The sequence below is a fragment of the Mustela erminea genome, chromosome 5, assembly GCF_009829155.1.
Source record: "Mustela erminea isolate mMusErm1 chromosome 5, mMusErm1.Pri, whole genome shotgun sequence".
NCBI lineage: Eukaryota > Metazoa > Chordata > Mammalia > Carnivora > Mustelidae > Mustela > Mustela erminea.
In genome coordinates this window covers 94,056,372-94,077,910 of record NC_045618.1, presented here as the reverse complement: position 1 = coordinate 94,077,910, position 21,539 = coordinate 94,056,372, and the positions used below count along the sequence as shown (strand labels likewise).

Sequence of the window (21,539 nt, the reverse complement as noted above, 5' to 3'; positions counted from 1 at the left end):
CACAGCACTCACCAAAGCACATACCCTCCCCAATGTCCATAACCCCACCCCCCTTCTCCCAATCCCCCTCCCCCCAGCAACCCTCAATTTGTTTTGTGAGATTAAGAGTCACTTATGGTTTGTCTCCCTCCTAATCCCATCTTGTTTCATTGATTCTTCTCCTACCCACTTAAGCCCCCATGTTGCATCACCACTTCCTCATATCAGGGAGATCATATGATAATTGTCTTTCTCTTTTTTTCATATCTTTTGATAAATTTTCATCTTGCTGGTAAAATTTTTGTGTGACATGTAAGTTAAGTTTTATTTACATTCCTAATCTGTTATAATATCATTTGCCATTTGCTTAACTGGGTTTCCTCTATTTCAAGACTTCAGTTTATAGTTTTTATCTTCATTGGGTGATTTATTCCTACATGGTTATTCAGTAGCTTATAGATTTAAAAAAGCATTTTATTTCACTTGACATATCTTTAGACTTAACATTCTTTTATTTGGCAAACTTTGGGTGGAACTACTTTCTGAAATAGTTGAAAATAAAAATGTCTCAGGTTGTTTGAGAATGCAAATATGCCATATATATTAGGCTCTTGTAGGTCCTCAGTGCTAAGGATGTACAAATGGAGTTTATATGGACTGGACCTCAGAGCTCAAGTTTTTCAAACAATATTCACTTTCTTCTAAATCATGTATGTATGCATTTTTTTTAAAAAAAGATTTATTTATTTATTTGAGGGAGAGAGGGACAGAGTGCAAAAACAGTGGGAGAGGCAGAAGGAGAGGGAGAGTGAGAAGCAGACTCCCCACTGAGCAGGGAGTGCAATGTAGGGCTCAATCCCAGGATCTTGAGATCATGGCCTGAGCTGAAGGCAAACGTTTAACCACCAGAGTCATCTAAGTGAAGCATGTAAGTTTACGTTTTGATAGAACATTGCCACAAACATATATCATTTGTTTTCTCCAACAATTGAAAATAGGCTGCAGCATTCTGAGTTCTGCACTATAACTGTCTTTGATAGTAGTATGAAAATAACAGAATTGAAAGTTCAAAAGCATCACTTTAAACTATTGGGAATTGACATTATTGGAGTTTACTTAATGTTCTTCTGATAGAGAAATGCTTTTTCAACTTGATGTTTCAAACAGTAGCTCTCTCACTTGCAGCCATTGTCTGAGTGTTTATACTAAGTTAAAATGTGCTTGGAATACCACCAATGGAACCTTGTATGGAGAATTGACTGTGAGGTCATAGAACTTTAAGAGAAACTTCTAGAAGTGAGATTAGTCAAATGAGAGACTAAACAAGAAAGATGCTTACTGAGTAAGGTGGGATCCAACAAGAGTGTAGTACAGAATGCAATAATTTATGAATTACTTTGTTCTAAGGTAGCTCAATAGAACAACACTTAATGAAGAAAGGCAAAAGTTTACCTTTCTGGTACATTTGTGATTCTTGATTATTTATTACTTGAAGAATGTTTGAAATTCACCAATTTTAGAAATGGAAGAAAGTGATGAGCCTGATCAGCCTATCTCAGCAGGGAGACAAGAAATTCGAAAGAGAAGACGACCCAGCCAACCAATGGTAGACAAATCACAGCAGACTGAAGTGACAGAGAAAAAGAAACACTTGCCTATATCACAATCATCTGGGCCTAAAGCTACCCTTAGTATTGGTAATATTCCTGGAACCAAAGTCAACTATGAGTCTCTCCGAGTTTCTTCTCAACTTCAGCAAACTTGGACAAAGAGAAAGCGTGTACAGGATATGACTGATAAATCTCTGCAAACAGATGCAACTGTAGAAGAGAAAAAAGAAGAAATCAAGTCAGTTGGTGAAACAGTGGTACCTGAAGAAAAGCCAGCTGCTGTTGAAGAGGAAGTCCCTGAATTTCCAGAGAGTGTTCAGGAAGTAGAAATGCCACCAAGCAGACATTCAGTTCAATTCAAAATAGACAGATCTCAGCAGACCAGTTGTACTGGAGACTGGACACTGATGAACATTCCTCAAAAAGAGAAAGTGGACAAGGAACAGCAGACATACTTTAGTGAAACAGAAATAGTGGTTATTGGTAGGCCAGATAGCTCTTTTTCAAAGTCAAATGAAGTTGTGCAGGAACGTAAATCCTCAGGTAAGATTTTTCTTAGTGAACATCCAGAATTGCAACCCTCAACAAGTAAAGATGAAGCAATTGGGAAGATTAATATCAACAGATTTCTATTTAGTCAACAAAGCATAAAAGGTTTTTTGGAACTTTCAGAAGATGAGCAGTATGTTCTTGGTGAAATACAGCCTCCCTTTGCAGAAGAGATCTCTGCTGAAGTGCAACCTCCACCAGCTGGGAAAATTACAGAAGACTCCCCTCCTGAACTTAATTCTCCACCAACTGAAGAACCTCCAGCAGAAAAGAGCCCTGCTAAAGTAGAGCCCATCCTGGGTGAAGAGGCTCTTTCAGAAGGGCCTCCTGCTGAAGTTCAGTATCCAAAAATTGAAGAAGTTCCTATTGAAGTACAACTTTCCCCAGCTGAGGAGACTCCTACAGAAGAGGCCTCTGCTAAAGTAGAGTCTATCCCTGCTGAAGAGGCTTTTTCAAAAGAGGCTTATGTTGAAATTCAGCCTCAATCAGCTGAAGAGCCTTCTACACAAGAGGCTTCAGAACTTCAGTTTTCATCAGCTGTCGAGGCCCCTGCAGAAGAGGCCCTAGCTGAAGTTTCATCTATACCAGCTGAAGAGGGCCCTGCAGAAGAGGCTCCAGCTGAAGTTCAGCCTCCACCAGCCAAGGAGGTCCCCTCTGAAGAGGCTCTAGCTCAAGTTCAGCCTCCACCAGCTGAGATGCCTCCTGAAGTTCAGTCTCTACCAGCTGGAGAGACCCCTGCAGAAGAGGCTCCAGCTGAAGTTTTGTCTACATCAGCTGAAGAGAGCTCTTCAGTAGAGGCTCCTGCTGAAGTTCAGCCTCCACCAGCTAAAGAAACCCCTTCTCAAGAGGCCTCAGATGAAGTTCAGCCTCCACCAGCTGAGGAGGTCCCTGCAGAAGAGGCCCCAGCTGAAGTTTGGTCTCTACCAGCTGAAGAGAGCCCTGCAGAAGAGGCCCCAGCTGAAGTTTGGTCTCCACCAGCTGAGGAGGGCCCTGAAGAAGAGACCCCGGATGGAATTTGGTATCTACCAGCTGAGGAGGCTCCTGAAGAAGAGGCCGCCGCTGAAGTTTGGTCTCCATCAGCTGAGGAGGGCCCTGAAGAAGAGGCCCCAGATGGAATTTGGTCTCCACCAGCTGAGGAGGGCCCTGAAGAAGAGGCCCCAGATGGAATTTGGTATCCACCAGCTGAGGAGGCTCCTGAAGAAGAGGCCCCAGCTGAATTTTGGTCTCCATCAGCTGAGGAGGGCCCTGAAGAAGAGGCCCCAGATGGAATTTGGTACCCACCAGCTGAGGAGCGCCCTGCAGAAGAGGCTCCAGCTGAAATACAGTTTCTACCAGCTGAGGAGGGCCCTGCAGAAGAGGTTCCAGCTGACATTTGGTCTCCACCAGCTGAGGAGGCCCCTAAAGAAGATATCCCAGCTGAAGTTTGGTCTGCACCAGCTGGGACATCCCTTACTGAACTTCAGCATCCATCAGTTGAAGAAACTACTTTAGAAATGGTCCCTGTTGACAAACAGTTCCCAGAAGCTAAAGAGGACTTTATTACACAAATCTCTGTAGAAGATGTCCCTGCTGAAGTCCAGCCTCCACCATCTGAACACGTTGCTGTAAATGAGGCTTTGGTAGACCATATGTCTACTGGCTATCAATATACCCAGACAACAGATGTCCCAGTGGTAAAATTAGAATCACTGGTTTTGGAAGATCAGCAAAAACCTGAAGAGCCTTTGGAACTGGATCCTGCCCCTGAAGATTTGTCTAATATCAATAAAGAACAGGTCCCCACCTACAAAATTGAGGGAGTCCTTCATGTAGAAATAAAATAGGGGCCTCTTCCTCAGCTGTAATCAGGTCTTAACTAAGCTAGCAATCAGAAGCTAGGGGCTTCTGGACATATGCACTTTAGAAAACTATAGGCATTTGGAAGTACCTTTGAGAACAGGGAAATAAAAGGAAGCCCCAAGATGTGGACCACTGGCTGGAAAATGAACAATAAAAACTAGCAGTTTAAAACTAGTGTGTTATTTTCATTCAAATCTAGCATATATAAAATATCCATTTGGAAATGAAGTAAGTTGATGATTGAAATAATTACTTAAAATATCCTTTCTATAATAATCCCTGTTGAAAAGGGTAAAGTATATTCTATCGCTTTATTTTCTTTTCACTACATGTAGCTTGTACTGGAAAAGGCAGTTTCTTTGCTGCCATTCTCTCATCTACTTTAAATTCCTTGAGTTCTAGTCACATAGCTAAAGATATATGTTTTTCTTTCTCCTCACTATAATACATAATATCACTAATTTTCCTTCTGTTTGATTCCTTCTGAGACCAGCATTTCTTTCCTGTTTTCATCCCTATTTTATTGTATATTTTACATTTCCATATCTGGATGGGGAAACAATTCCTTTGTAAAAAACCTTCATTTTAATTAAGATAGTCTAAATAAAGTATTTTGTTTTTATTTTTTAAACATTTTATTTATTTGACAGAGAGAGACAGCAAGAGAAGGAACACAAGTTGGGGGGATGGGGAAGGGAGAAGCAGGTCTCCTGTAGAGCAGGGAGCCCGATGTGACATAGCGCTTGATCGCAGGACCCTGAGATCATGACCTGAGCTGAAGGCAGATGCTTAACAACTGAACGACCCAGGCACCACCTGGATAAAGTATTTTAAAAGGTGTATAAACATAAAGAAAAATACACCTAGATGGAATTGAGGGCATATTTCTGCTTAGTTTTGTAAGGGCCTGGTTGGCCAGAGGGAGCCATTTCATTGTAGGCTTGGGTTGACCCTGTCCCTTCCAGAGGAACTTGCTTGCAGGCCCCGGATATGGGGGCGGGCCAGGCCGGATGGAGACATCCAATCAGTGGGGCATGCATATATTTGCTATGGTGAGTTGGAATTCAATTGGCCACCCCTATTGCTGACCCAGCGTGACTGTGCAGTTTTCCCTATATGTTGCAGTCTCATTAGCCACCTGTGTGTGGGCTGGGCTCAGCCACCTCTGTAAAGGTTAGTCTGTGAGGCAGGGGAGTAGTAGTGATAGCGAGGGGGTCATTGGGAGTGTCAGGGTCATCGGGAACGTGACCAGCGAAGCCAGGGAGCGGCCATTGCCGGAGCGGCCTAATGGTGTGTGGTCTCTTTCCTTTGATCACGGACCCTAATAGTTTTAATTTCAACTTTGAATGTAATGAGTCAAGCAGTGGGTTAAGCCTCTGCCTTCAGCTCAAGTCATGATCTCAGGGTCCTGGAATTGAGCCCCATATCAGGCTCTCTGCTCAGCAAGAAGATGCTTCCCTATCTCTCTCTGCCTGCCTTTCTGCCTACTTGTGATCTCTGTCAAATAAATAAATAGATAAATAAATAAATAAAATCTTAAAAAAAGAAAAAGAATGTGATGATTCCTTTGGAAGCTTGGCTCGTTTTTTGTACTCTGAAACTTGTATTAAGTTGAATGAATAAGACTTCCCTTACCTGAATTTTTGCTTTCCATAGTTTCACTTACCCATGATCAATTGCAGCCCAGAAGCATATTTTCCTTCTGATGTACCTTTCCTTGAAGGTCATTAGTAGCCTAACGCTACATCACAATGCCTACACCATTCACATCACTTCATCTCATCATGTAGGCATTTTATCCTCTCACATCAAAAGGAGAAGCGTGAGTGCAGTACAATACGATATTTGAAAGAGAGATAACATTCATATAATTTTTATTACAGGATATTGTTATAGTATTTCTATTGTATTGTTAGTTTTGTTGTTATTTTCTTACTGTGCCTAATTTATAAATTAAACTTTATCATAAGTATGTATGAATAAGAAAAACAGCATACATAGGACTTGGTACTATCCACAATTTCAGGCATTCCTTGGGGATCTCTGAAGTTATCCTCTGTGGATAATGGTGGACTACTGGATAAGCTACTTTTTTAAAGAGTAATTATGAATTAATATAAGTTGTCTATTAATAAATCACATCTTGGTTTCTATGGGTATGGCAACTTTTGGGAAAATATTTTCTTTAGCCATAATTTAGTTGCCATATGCTGAAATAATGAGATTATTCTCTTAAAAATTTGTTAGTGTATTTCTCTGTTAAGTAAAAACTCTAGATTGATGATTCCAGACCTTTGTTAAACTTTGATGCCCTATAATTGTTAGATGTTTCTCATATTCTTCATTACTTCTATAGAGTGTACGTTAAGAACATGTGACATTTTTAAGTGATTTTTTTTAAGAACTTTATAAAGATTTTTGTTAAGTACAATATTTTTTAATATGTGCCAGATTTGAGGTTGGGAAACATTATCTTAGACTTCTTAAATGAGGGTTGCTTTTTTGATACTTCCAAGTCCTTTAAATTATTTTGTCTTCTGAGATACTTAAAATCCAATTAAACTCCTTTATCTAAATTTGAAGTTTTTTTTCTATTTTAGATTTTTTAAGTTTTCTATTTAAATTCCAGTTGGTTTCATATAGTGTAATATTAGTTTCAGATATATATTATAATGATTTAACACTTCCATACAACACCTGGTGCTCACAAGTGCCCTCCTTGATCCCCATCACCTATTTCACCCATCCCTTCTCTCCCCTTCCCTCTAGTAACCATCAGTTCTCTGTAGTTCAGAGTCTATTTCTTGGTTTTTCTCTCTCTTTTTTATCCTTCCTTTGTTTGAATGTTTTGTTGTTTAAATTGCAGATATGAATAAAGTCATATGGTATTTGTCTTTTTCTTACTGACTTAGGTCACTTAGCATAATACTCTGTAGCTCCATCCTTGTCATTGCAAATGGCAAGATTTCCTTCTTTCTTCTGGTTAATATTGCATTGTATAGATAGATAGATATAGATATAGATATCAGCTTCTTTATCCATTTATCAGTTGATGGACACTTGGGCCATTTCCATAATTTGGATATTGTAAAGAAGGCTGCTATAACCATCAAGGTATGTGTATCCTCTTGAATTAATATTTTTATATTCTTTGGGTAAATACCTAGTAATGTGATTGCTGGATCATAGGATAGTTCTATTTTGAACTTTTTGAGGAACCTCCATACTGTTTTCCAGAGTGGCTGCCCCAGTTTGTGTTCCCACCAACAGTGCCTGTGAGTTCCCCTTTCTTTACACATTCACCAACACCTGTTGTTTATTGTTGATTTTGGCCATTCTGACAGGTGTGAGTTGACATATTGTAGTTTTGATTTGAAATTCCCTGATAAGTGATATTGAGCATCTTTTCATGTGTCTGTTGGGCATCTGTATGTATTCTTTGGGGAAATGTTCTGTTCCTGTCTTCTGTCCATTTTTTAATTGGATTATTCATTTTTTCAGTGTTGAACTTTATAAGTTCTTTATATATTTTTGGATATTAACCCTCTTTGAATATGTCATTTGCAAATATATTCTCACATTCCATAGATTGCCTTTTAGTTTTGTTGCCTATTTCCTTTGCTGTGCAGAAGTTATTTATTTTGATGTTGTTCCAAGAGTTTAGTTTTGCTTTTTCTTCCCTTGCCTTGGGACACCTATCTAGAAAGATGTTGATCTGGCTGATGTCAGAAAAATTGCAGCCTGTATTTTCTTCAAGGACTTTAATGGTTTCCTGTCTCACATTTAGGTTTTTAAACCATTTAGAATATATTTTTGTGTATGGTGAAAGTGGTACAGTTTTATTCTTTTGCCTGTTGCTGTCCACTTTTCCTGACATCACTTGTTGAAAAGACAGTCTTTTTCCCATTGACTATTTTTTCCTGCTTTGTCAAAAATTAATTGACCACATAATTGTGGGCTCATTTCTGGGGTTTCTATTCTGTTTTATTGATCCATGTCTATATTTATGCCAAGTACCATACTGTTTTGATTACTACAGCTTTGTAATATAACTTGATGTATGGAATTGTGATGCCTCCAGCTTTGTTTTTCTTTTTCAAGATTGCTTTGGCTATTTGGGGTCTTTTGTTGTTCCATACAAAATTTAGGATTGTTCTAGCTCTATGAAAAATGCTGTTGGTATTTTGATAGACATCACATTAAATGTATAGATTGCTTTTGATAGTATAGACTTGGTATTTTGATAATGTCACATTAAATGTGTAGATTGCTTTTGATAGTATAGACATTTTAATAATACGTGTTCTTCTAATACATGAGCATGGAATATCTTTCCAATTCTGTGTGTCAGCTTCAATTTCTTTCTTCAGTGTTTTACAGTTTCAGAGTACAGGTCTTTAACCTCTTTGGTTAGCTTTATTCCTAGGTTTCTTGTTTTTGATGCGATTATAAATGGGATTGTTTTCTCAATCTCTCTTTCTGCTGCTTCATTACTGGTGTATAGAAATGCAGTGGATATCTATATGTTGATTTTGTATCCTGTGATTTTACTGAATTCATTTATCAGTACTGGCAGTTTTTTGATGGACTCTTTTGGGTTTTATATATATTATATATATAATACATATATATTGGGTTTTTATATATATTATATCATGTCATTGCAAATAGTGAAAGTTTTACTTCTTTTTTGCCAATTTGAGTGCCATCTTATTTATTTATTTATTTATTACTTGTTGTTGTCATCTAATTACTGTAGCTTGGATTTCCAGTCCTATGTTGAATAGAAGTGCTGAGATTGGACAATTCTGTCTTGTTCCTGTCTATAGAGGAAAAGCTCTCAGTTTCTCCCATTTGAGATTGATGTTAGCTGTGAGTTTTTCATATATGGTCTTTTCTGTGTTGAGGTATCTTCCTTCTAAACCTACTTTGTTGAGAGTTTCTATCATGAATTTATGTTGTACTTTGTCAAATGCTTCTTTTGCATAAAATGATCACATAGTTCTTATCCTTTCTTTTATTGATGCTATGTATCACATTGACTGCTTTGTGAGTATTGAACTACCCTTGCAACCCAGGAATAAGTCTCACTTGATCATGGTGAATGATTTTTTCAATGTATTGTTAGATTTGGTTTGCTAGTAATTTGTTGAGGATCTTGCATTTATGTTTATCAGAGATACTGGCCTGTAGTTCTCTTTTTTTGGTGTTTTTTTTATGGTTTTAGTTTCAGATTAAAGCTGACCTCAGAAAATGAATTTGAAAGTTTTCTTTCCTTTGCTATTTTTTTTGGAATAGTTTGGGAAGAATAGGTATTTACTGTTCTTTAAATGCTTGGGAGAATTCACCTGTGAAGCTATTTGGCCCTGGGTTTTTATTTGTTGAAAGTTTTTGATTACTGATTCAATTTCTTTGCTGGTTATCAGTCTGCTTAAATTTTCCATTCTTTTTTTTTAAGGGTTTTTATTTATTTGATGGGGGGTGGGGCTCAAGTAGGCAGAGTGGCAGGCAGAGGGAGAGGGAGAAGCAGGCTCTCTGCTGAGCAGGGAGCCCGACCCAGGGCTTGATACCAGGACCCTGGGTTCATGACCTGAGCTGAAGGCAATCACTTAACTGACTGAGCTACCCAGATGCCCCTAAATTTTCTAATCTTGTTTCAGATTTGGTAATTTATTTGTATTTAAGAATTTATTCATTTCTTTTAGGCTGTCCAATTTGTTGAGATATAGTTTATCATAATATTCTCTTAATAATTGTTTATATGACTGTGGTGTTATTTCTCTTCTCTCATTTGTGATTTTATTTATTTGAGTCCCTTTATTTTTGTTTTGCTAAGTCTGGCTGGAAGCTTATCAATTTTACTGATTTTTTTCAAAGAACCAGCTCCTAGTTTCATTGATATGTTCTGTTGTTGTTTTGTTTCAGGTCAGTTTGTGGGGTATTTAGGATGATTTTATGGTGATTTAGTTATATTTGTGGGATGAAGTGAGCCAGGGTCCTCCTACTCTGCCGCCGTCTACCCCAGGTCTATTTTATATTTCCTATTATGGATTCTTCTTGAAAAAAAATTTTTTTGGATTTTCTTTTTTTTTTTTCCTCTCTCCAGCTTTATTGAGATATAATTAACACATAACAGTATAAGTTTTAGGTATACAATGTGATGATATGATACATATAATATTGTAAAATAATCATCATAATAAGTTTAGTTAAGATATCCATCACCTCACATAATTACAATTTTTTTTTTTGTTAGTGAGGCAACTTAAGATCTTTCTTAGCAACTTGTAAGTATGTAACAGTATTTTAAAATGATACTCACCATTCTGTACATTAGTTTTCCAGAACTTATTTATCTTACAACTGGAGGTTGTGCCCTTTAACCCAAATTTCACATTTCCTCCATTACCTGCCCCTAGCAATGACCATTCTACTGTCCTGAGTTTGTAGATTTCACATACAAATGATATCTTATAATATTTAAATATCTTACAATATTTGTCTGTCTTTGTCTAATGTATTTCACTTAGCATAATGCTCTCAAGTTCATCTATGTTGTCACAAATGGCTGGATTCCCTTTTATATCTGAGTAATATTACATTGTGTATATATACTATATCTTGTTTATTCATTCATCCTTTGATAGACACTTAAGTTCTTTCCATACTTAAGCTATTATGAATAATACTGCAATAAACATGGGAGTACACATCTCTTCACAGTAATAATTTCATTTCCTTTAGATGTAGTCTTTTTAAAATGGCTGTACAAATTTATATTCCTAAAGACAGTGAACAAAGTTTTTCTTTTCCCCACATCCTCTCCGGCATTTGTTATCACTTGTCTTTTTGATATTAGACATCTTAACAGTTGTGAAGTGATACCTCATTTTGGTTTTGAGTTATACTTCCTTGATGATTGCCTCTGTGGAGCACCTTTTCATGTACCTATTGGCCATTTTTATCTCTTCTTTGGAAAAGTGTTTATTCAGGTCCTTTGTCTATTTTAATGGGGTAATGGGTTTTCTGTGTGTGTGTGTGTTCATGTTTTGCTATTGTTGTATGAATTCCTTGCATGCTTTGGATATTAACTCATTATTGGATAGGTGCTTTACAAATATTTTCTCCCATTCCATAGGTTGCACTTGCATTTTCTTGATGGTTTTCTTTTGCTGTACCAAAGTTTTTTTAATTTGATGTAGTCCTAGTTATTTGTTTTTAATTTTGTTGTCTTGCTTTTGGCATCTAAAAAATAAATCAATGCCAAGACCAGTGACAAAGAGCTTACCCTGTATGTTTTCTTCTAACAGTTTTATGATTTCAGGTCTTCCATTCAAGTCTTTAATCTATTTTGAGTTAATTTTTATGTAAGATAAGATCCAGTTTCACTTTTTTGCATGCAAATATCTAATTTATTGAATACCATTTATTGAATAGACTTTCCCATTGCATATTTTAATTAATTAATTTATTTAAATAATCCTTATATCCAATATGGGGTTCAAACTCTCAATCCCAAGATCAAGAGTAGCATACTTTTCCAGTTGAGCCACTCAGGTGCTCTCCCTCCCACCCCATTGCATGTTCTTGGTACCGTTGTTGAAAATTAATTGATCATTATATGCATGGGTGAATCTGGGCTCTCTGTTTCATTGATCTGTTTTAATGCCAGTAACATATTGTTTAGATTATTAAAGCTTTGTTGTATAGTATGAAATCAAGAATTATGGAGCCTCCACGTTTTTTCTTCTTTTGTCAAGATTTCTTTGACTATTAGGGTTCTTTTGTGCTTCCACAAAAGTTTAGATTTTTTTTTCTATTTCTGTGAAAATGCCATTGGAATTTGATAGGGACTGCATCAAATCTATTGATGACTTTGAGGTAATATGGACATTTTAACAATATTTATTTTTTCTAACCCATGAATATGGAATATCCTTCTATTTATTTGTACCTTTAATTTCTTCCATCATTGTCTTATTCAGTATATAGATCTTTCATCTCCTTGGTTAAATTATTTTATTGTTTTTTGATGGTATTGTAGATGGGATTTTTTTTCTTAATTGTTCTTTCCAATAGTTCATTTATAGTATATTAAAACTCAACTAATTCTTGTGTGTTCACTTTGTATCCTGCAACTTTACTGAATTCATTTATTCTAACAGTTTTTGGTAAAGTCTATAGGGTTTCCTATTTAAAATATGTCATTGTAAATAGAATTTTATATCTTCCATTCTAATCTGGATGACTTTCATATCTTTTTCATACTTAATTGCTCTGGCAATGACTTCCAATGCTACGTTGAATAAAAGTGGCAAGAATGGGCATCCCTGTCTTGCTCCTGATCTTAGAGAGAAAGCTTTCAGCTTTTTACCTTGGAATATGCTGTTAGTTATAGGCTTGTCATATGTGGTCTTTATTATGATGAGGTTAGTTCCTTCCCTATCCAATTTGCTTATAGTTTTTGTCATGAAAGAATATTGATTTTGTCAAATGCTTTTTCTGCATCTATTAAGATGATTATTGACTAACAACTGCTTTTTGTTTGTTTGTTATGGTCCTCTGTGACTTAAGAGTGCAAACCTTGCTGGTTTTTAGAAGTAGGTAATTTAGAGGCCCAACCTCTTTGGTGCTAGTCTTAAAAGTTGGGGCACTAAATGTATGATTCAAACCTTTTACTCCGGAGGGAGAACCTGGGAGTTAGAGAGTTCCTTCCTGATTATATGGTGCTGTCCCTTGGGGTAGGATTTATAGATAGAGTATGTCTCAGACTTTCTTATCCATATCCATATCCATAAAATCCAAAAATCAAGTATTTTCTAATTTTCCTGGTGTGTGAAAGTCATTCAGCTAGTTTCTGAATTTCTCTTGGAGGGAATTGCTTTATATATAGTTGTATCTGGGCATCTGTGGAAGGTGGGAAATACAGGAACATCCTATGTTACCATCTTGGTCCGGAGCCCAAGTGGAAATTTTTCTTAGGAAAATTTCCACAAGAAAGTTAACTAAAAAGTTCTATTTCTTGAATAGATGTAGGGCTATTTGTGGTATCTGTTATAACATTATTTTCATCTTTTTTATGTCTATATATTTTATTTCTAATTAAGGTATAATTATTGATACCTTATATCAATATATATTGATAACTTTTTCTTGAGCTCTTAATATCCTTTGCTTTGTTATGGTAACCATTTTGTGCTTTTCTTATTTTAAACAATCTTCTTCTAAATAATCTTCTTCTAAATAATCTTTTAGATTATTTCTTTTTCTTCTAAATAATCTTCTTCTAAATAATCTTTCCTATTATTGCCAGTTGTTTTTTATAATACACATCTGTTCATGCAGTCTTTTGCTTACAGAATAAATCCTATATTCCTTAAAATGATACTCATGACCCTTTACATCTACTATTACCTAATTTATACCTAACTTATTAAATACAGAATAGTGGGACGCCTGGGTGGCTCAGTTGGTTGGACGACTGCCTTCGGCTCAGGTCATGATCCTGGAGTCCCGGGATCGAGTCCCGCATCGGACTCCCAGCTCCATGGGGAGTCTGCTTCTCTCTCTGACCTTCTCCTTGTTCATGCTCTCTCTCACTGTCTCTCTCTCAAGTAAATAAATAAAATATTAAAAAAAAAATAAATACAGAGTAGTGGTAGAAAGTGAAGGTTAAAATCATGACTGCCAGTTAGCAAGTCCTGACTTCATTACTTATGAGCCTTTTAGCAAGTTCAGGTTAATTAGCTGCTCCATGCCTCATTTACTCATCCAAAAAATACCAATAGTAAGCATAATACTTAACCAATAGGGAGGGAGAAGCAGAGTCCCTACCAAGCAGGGAACCTGATGCAGGGCTCAATCTCAGGCCCTGAGATTGATTTCCATGAATTATATCTGACTTATCAGATCCTACTTATTTATCAAGTCAGCATCTTCTCCATGAGATCTTCCTTGAAGCTAGTGTTCATCATCCTCTATATCTACTCACTGATAAGCTTCCGTCCTTGTGGATTGTATCTCTTTTACTGTTACTGTGAATAATTCTTCTTGGTCCTAACAAAGGCTGATCCCTTTACCAAGGAATCAAGATTCTATCCCTTCCTGCCAACTCAATGGTACAGATTTGGTAAATCTCTACTTTTCCTCCTGTGTCATCAGTGTTTCATCAAAATTCATCACTTTCTCTTCCTATTCATTCCCATTAGCTTCTAAACATGCATTTTATTTTCACCTATCTTAAATAAATAAGCAAATAGATATCCTCTTCATACTTTCTATTTAAGCTACTACTCATTTCTTGGCTTTCCTTGACAGCAAGTGCTATATTCAATTACTCTCTGTCCCATTCTCTTGAACCTGTTTTAAACAGGCTTTCACTCCTATGGCTCCACTGAAACTGCTCAGTGATCATTGACAAATACAATAGGTAACACCTATCCTACCTATCCTCATTTAGTCCAATAACACAATTTAACACAGTGGAACATTTGCATTTGGTGTTCGTTTTTCCTTGATATATCATCCTCTTTTCTTCTGGGATGCATTCCTCCTATCCTATTGTATAATTATTCTCAATATTCTTTGCTGATTTCTCCTTGTCTCCTAGCCTCCTAATGCTAAAGAATGTTAGAGTTCTATTTCTGTATATCTTCTTTTCTCTTTCTTTCCTCTCTCAACAGTTACTTCCTTGGTGAGCTCACTTAATCTTGTGACTCAAATCCCATCTATATCATCTGAGTGTATATCTCCCCAGTCAGATGGTTCAGCTGGCCTCCTTAAAACCACTAATTGTATGACTGATAGACTTCTTTTCCCTGTTAAGGTGCTACAATTTTGAAATAGCCAGAGTGTTGTTTTTCATCTCCATCAATATCTTTTTATTTTCACCTGAGACAGTGAAACCAATTTTGAGAACATAACTGGCCATGAAATAAAGGAATACTTAGGGTGGCACAGTGTATCCTGACATATGCAGTTCTATAAGAAAGAAACAAAATGGGGATAAGGTGGAGAAGCAGGAAAAAGTGCTTTACTTTGAGCATATTTTGATATTATAAATCAAAATGGGTTCCATTATTTTATTTTATTTATTTATTTATTTATTTTTTAAAGATTTTATTTATTTATTTGACAGAGATCACAAGTAGGCAGAGAGGCAGACAGAGAAAGAAGAGGAAGCAGGCTCTACTGCTGAGCAGAGAGCCCGATGTGGGGCTCGATCCCAGGACCCTGGAATCATGACCCGAGCTGAAGGCAGAGGCTTTAACCCACTGAGCCACCCAGGCGCCCCGGGTTCCATTATTTTAAAGTGTCATGTAGCTAAGTGGGGAAAGGAGGTTGGGTAGAAGTTTTTATCTCCTACAGCAGAACTCCAAGAATGAGTCTTGAAAAAGAGAACTTGAAGTTATTCTTCAGGTCATAAGAGAGATCTACAAGACCATCAACCAGAAACAATTCCCAGATCATTGGGAGTTTGTTATGAAACTAATTACACATAATTCAACTGGTAAACATAACATATCTCTGAGAATGTGAAGGTGTTGGTGTCTCCTTTTATAATAATATACAAGTAAATTTGAAAAAAATAATATAAACTTGTTATTAGATTAATCTGACACAAGAAATTTCTTTTTTTTTTATTAAGATTTTATTTATTTATTTGAGAGAGAGAGAGAGAGTGAGAGGGAGCATGAGAGGGGGAAGGTGAGAAGGAGAAGCAAACTCCTCATGGAGTTGGGAGCCAATGTGGGACTTGATCCTGGGACTCGGATCATGACCTGAGCTGAAGACAGTCGCTTAACCAACTGAGCTACCCAGGCACCCAAGAAATTTCTTTTGAGGTGTTTTCTTTTTGTTAGGTTTTGTCATAGAAATCACATGTCCACTCCCACTTGGGCCTAGAAAAAAGACTAACGGAATTGTTATATGGCTGTGATGGCTAATATTATTACTTTGGTTAGGCTATTGTACCCAGTTATTTTTATTTTTTTAAAATATGTTATGTTAATCACTTTACAGGACATCAATAGTTTTTGATGTACTGTTCCAAGACTCATTGTTTATGTATAACACCTAGTGCTCCATGCAATACATGCCCTCCTTAATATCCACCACCAGGCTCACCCATGTGCCCACCTCCTCCTCTCTAAAACCCTCAATTTGTTTCTCAGAGTCCACAGTCTCTCATGGTTCCCCCTTCACTTTTCTTTTCCTTCTCCTAATGTCCTCCATGTTATGCCTTATATTCCACAGGTAAGTGAAACCATATGGTAATTGACTTTCTCTGTACCTGGTTATTTTATCAGATATTTAGATCTAACTTTTTCTATGATGATATTTTGAAGATATGGATAATAGCTATGAGTTGACTTTAAGTAAAGGAGATAACCCTTGATAATGTAGGTGAGCCTCATCCAATCAGTTGAAGGGCCTATGAGCAATAATAGGAGTTTTCCTGGTAAGAAAACTCTGTCCTAAACTGAAACATAAACACTCCCCTGGGTTTCCAGTCTGCCAACCAACTGTATGAATTTAGGATTTGGCAACCCCCACAACTGGAAGGAAATTCTTTAAATAAGTCTCATTATACACACACACACACACACACAATTACATATATTTATGATATACAGTGTTTTATTTTATATATATAATATATATATGTGTTTCCTATTAATCTTGACTGATGCAATGGTTATTTTTAAGTTTGGGATTATGGGTGTCTTTTTCTTACTTTTTATTTTTCTACATACCACATTGTCCTTAATGAACATATCTTACTCTTTCAGGAAACTCGTTTTGATCAATCTCCCAAGTATTTCAGAAATCTGAAAACGTGATTTCTGTGATGAGAAATTGTTACTTTTGGCTTTGCTAGAAAGATAGTTGCAATTTGCATGTAAAGTTGGACCAACTCAAATTATGTATTTAGAGTTTAAAAAAAAACTTGATTTTTTCCCCCTTAAAGCTTGTTTTAAAGTGTCACCATAGGAATTGGTGATTAGGAAGACTATGGCTTTGGTAAGAACTGGTGTAGAGACAAAAAAACCAAAAACCAAAACCAAAACAACAATAAAAAACCAACCAACCAAACAAAAAACTCAAAAGAATCATGTAATGTATAACAATCAAGTGATATGATAGAATAAATCATATTATCATATTACTAGCTCATTTCCTTTACTGGTGAGGTTTCTGAATTAGCAGGTTAGAAAAATATGTTAGACTTAGTGTATCCTGATTTTAGGATTTGATGAGATTTCTTTTGATGACTAGAAAATATGAAGAACTGTAATCTGAATGTGACTTGCTTTAGATTTTGAGTTATCGAGTCCACATGATAAAGTCTTGAATTAAGGCACTGTTATTAGGGGTGAAAGGGAAATGGACATGAGATTTATTATGGAGATATATAAATAATGGCAGTCACTGACTGACTGGATGTCAATCTCAGTGGAGAAAGGAACATTTCACATGATTTTACAGTTTGGACATGTGGGAATATGTGTATTCCATTCACTAAAAGGGGAAAATAGACACAGAAACATGTGTTGGGGAAGAGAAATTAGAGATGACAATTTTAAGTTTGGATATTCTGAGTTTTAGGTGTTTATGGATATCTCCATATGGAGATATTCAGTAGACAGCAAAAATATCTTCAATAGCTCAGGGAACACCCAAATGCTCCATGTGTAAGTCACATTTAGGTCTAAGCAAATATCAAGAATTCCAGTAGTAAAGAAGGAGAGTATATTAGATATCTCTGGGATAATAAATTTTTGAGGAATAGTTCTTAAATGGAAGATGCTGGTAGATAGGAATACATTAAAGCTGTGTTAGACATCTTATGAAAGAGAAAAAGGGCAAAATAATAATAAACATATATAATAAATATATAAAATAATAAAGCTGTATCAGATGGCATAATGAAAAAGAATAGCTGAGAGAATAACATGCAGAGCACCTGATGAATATAATACAGGACTTCTTTCTTTAAGACAGAAATAAGTAAGGAATAAGTACAGATGTTGTGGAGAAAAGAGTTAAAAGCATCAGGCCGGGGCACCTGGGTGGCTCAGTGGGTTAAATCCTCTGCCTTCGGCTTGGATCATGATCCCAGGGTCCTGGGATCGAGCTCCGCATCGTGCTCTCTGTTCAGCAGGGAGCCTGCTTCCTCCCTTCTCTCTCTCTGCCTGCCTCTCTGCCTACTTGTGATCTGTCAAGTAAATAAATGAAATCTTTAAAAAAAATAATAAAAAATAAAAAAAAAATAAAAACAAAAGCATCAGGCCCATGATTCATTTCTCCTGATTACCAGGGTAATATTTCTGAGGGAAAGAAAAGAAGGCAGGTGACCTGTTTTCATTTCCTTATATACATGGCAACTGTTCCTTTGGGTGATATTTGTTAGGAGGAGAGTCCTTATCTATGGAATGTTCTATATAGGCTGTCCCTGGCTTATAATGAAATGCATCTAGGATTTATGGATTTATGAGGCAAAGGTCATGAAAATGTGACATAAGTTCTACAATTCTCTGTGGGTGTAAAATAAAGATGTTTCATAATTGAACCCTTCTGATTATATAAGGTGAGCCAAAAACCTCACTAGGAAACCTCATCCATTCTGGGTCAGATGGCTTTTGTCCAATGTGGAAAGGAAGGCCTAGAGAGCCGTACAGGGCATCCCAGACTTCTCTTTCTTTGTGTCTCTAGATTGCTTATGTGCTTGACGTTGTTACTAAAAATTGAAATATGTAAGGTCTTTGATATATGTGGTTTTGATTTGGTGATTTGATAATGTGTGTTGTGTCAGGTATTAATTTGGTGGATTGGAGATACAGTAGACCTGTATTTTCTCCATGGATTATGAGCATAATTATCAACTAAGAGTAAGGAGATCAGAGATGGGATTTAATAGAATATTAAGTAAAGATTTTGACTAGTATGTGTGGGGGAATGGAAGAGGAACTTTACCAGGAAGTATAACATGATTGCAAATAGGGATTGAGATTTAGCTAAGTTAAGGTCAACGTGATGTGTAAATGGGAACAGCAACATTGCACTAATGGAAATGGTGTCTAGAATGTGTAGGAGGTGCCTGCCCCATTCCACTCTGCATTAGAAGACTTCATTTCTTCTGGCCTATAATACTCTAACTAGAAAACATTTATGGGTGACTAGGCAGATTTTAGGGACTTGGATAGATATTATGTACATGTTGGACAATAGAAAGTTTGGAGACATTTAGCTGAGAGAAAAGAAGACTTCCAGAACAGGCCTCAGATAATTGAACTAGAATCGATGGTTGGAAGTTATGGGGAAACATTTTATGACAATTTAATGAGGCATTTTAAAAAGCTTTCCAAATACAGAAAGTACAACATTTGATCACCCCCTAGAGATTTTAGGGCAAGAGGGCTAAGGTGAGTCCAAGAACGTGTATTTTTTTTTAAATTAAAAAAAAAATTTACTTTTTTTTTTCTTGAGAGAGAGAGAGTGAGCATGAATTGGGGGGAGAGGCAGAGGGAGAAGCAGACTCCCCACAAAGCAGGGAGCCTGATGTGGGACTCAATCCCAGACCCTGGGTTCATGACCTGGGCTGAAGGCAGGTGAACCAGATGCCCAGAATGTGAATTTTTAAAAACTGAACAGGATAATCTATCATGTAACTAGATTTGGGATTACTGAGCTCATTAATGTAGTGAATATTTGAACCTCTAGAATATTTGAACTAGATGATAGGTCAGATTTTTTCTAAACTGAGATTGCATGAGTCTGCAATGGACCACATACTGGAGACCAGCAGCAGTTGTTTTTAATAAGTACTAATCCTTATGCTGGTAGCTCTAGGGAATAGCTGGCTTCTGGATAAATTGTTTTCTGTGGCTGCCCAAAACTTAGCCTGCCCATTGCTTAAGATATGACTCACTGATGGGATCTTAATCAGATGGTGGGAATCCTGACAAAAGTGAACTATTTAGTTACTCATCAATGCTGATCTGTGTCTGAAGTGCTTTAGTCAGAAGTACTAGCAGGAGTGCTCTTCAAGACTTTTTACCCAGGTGTAAGGAGGTCACTTGGGAATTTTAATTCTGGAGGGCTTCAACCCTGAGGATGAAGCATATTATGGGCCTGGTCTGCCGTTCTTCATTGTCTCTGTTGACCATTATGTCAATGTTCACAAATCTGGACATGGTATCCAAAGCAGTGGCTGAGAAAATTCTATCTACAATATCCATAGAAAGGAAAAGTTACTAATGATATTTCTTTCCACAAAGCATATTTTCAACAGTTCTAGGGACAACAGCTTCACAGAGGAGAGGTCAAGCACTTCCTCCATGGTGTTCTGTCAGACTTCAATTTTCTTGTAACCAAAAATATAATAGTCCCTGCTCCTCTGCGGCATGATAGACTGCATTTAGCTTTTAACAATTTTTGTCTCTTTTAGTTATGTCATCTTCATGAAAGGATGCTACTCTCTTTGTAAGCCATGATCACAGATTCTAAATTTTTAGATACCTTTTTTGGCCAAAGTTTCTAAAACATGCCTGGTGGAAAGAGTCATCTGGGGAAACTTGTTAAAAATACAACTTCCCAGGTCTTATACCCAGAAATTCATACTCAGTGGCTCTAGAAAGGCCTGACAATCTATGTTTTTAATGAAGACTCCAGATGGTTCTCTAGGTTAGCAATTCCCAAAGGTGGTTTCTAATTAGAATCATCTGAAGATTAGTCACATGTTAGTCCCAATAATTTCTGAAAGAGGAACTTGAGAAATGTATAAGGATACCCACGTGTAGCCCCTATGAAGCATAAATACCTTAGGATTTTACTTCACTTAAGAGAGTATCTGATTTGGGCCTATAGGTATGATTGCCTCTTTAAATATGGGAAGAACGATGATATCTTTAGAAAGAACCAAGGTGAAATTCTGTACTGATCTTAGGGATAAAACATTCAGTTTGACTTAAGTTGTATAACATCTCTAGAACAGGATTTGTCAACCTTAGGACTACTGGCATTTGAAATGGAACAATTTGTTGTGGGAAACTTCCCTGTGTAGGGTGTTTATCAGCCTCTCTGGCCTCTACCCTCTAGATGCCAGTAGCACTCCTCTCCCCAACTGTTGCAACCAAACAATGTCACTAGACAAGGTCAAATGTCCCTGGGGGGAAAATCACACTCAGCTGAATACCACTGTTCCAGAGAAAGGATAGAACACTGATGGTAATTTAATCAAATTCAAAATCTTTATAATATAAATGAAAAAGCTGCCCTAATCACCTGGTTTTTTATCCTATGGCCTCTCCAGGATATGATATAGACTCTCATGACTGACCTTGGTGGGATATAAATGCTTTCTAAAAACTAAAAGTAGACAGAGAGTTATTGTTTCTTGAATTAAAAAACAACCTGCCAGGTGTCTCAGGACTCTGGCCTCAATATTGCAATTTAGACCAATTCATCATGATTTTATAGAAAAATAAAACCTCAATGATAATGTAACTCTTTTCAATATGCAAAAATCTTGAATATTTAGGTCTTATGGGTAGGTCTTAC

The 21,539-nt window shown here is 36.7% G+C and overlaps 1 protein-coding gene across 6 annotated transcripts; it reads left to right on the top strand.

Annotated features, from left to right (window-relative positions):
• Positions 1 to 1,282: 1,282 nt before the first annotated feature.
• FSCB (fibrous sheath CABYR binding protein) lies at positions 1,283 to 4,159 on the top strand. Of its 6 annotated transcripts, none has more exons than XM_032344116.1 (3): positions 1,283 to 2,833; positions 3,020 to 3,121; positions 3,326 to 4,159. In XM_032344116.1, the coding sequence occupies exons 1-3, from the start codon at positions 1,502 to 1,504 to the stop codon at positions 3,959 to 3,961; spliced, it is 2,070 nt and encodes a 689-aa protein (XP_032200007.1). In that variant the 5' UTR covers positions 1,283 to 1,501; the 3' UTR covers positions 3,962 to 4,159. The 6 variants fall into 6 exon arrangements, with proteins under 6 accessions (XP_032200007.1, XP_032200004.1, XP_032200005.1 ...); XM_032344113.1 differs by having other exon boundaries at positions 3,020 to 3,241; positions 3,293 to 4,159; XM_032344114.1 differs by having other exon boundaries at positions 3,020 to 3,258; positions 3,310 to 4,159.
• The last annotated feature ends 17,380 nt before the right edge of the window (positions 4,160 to 21,539 follow it).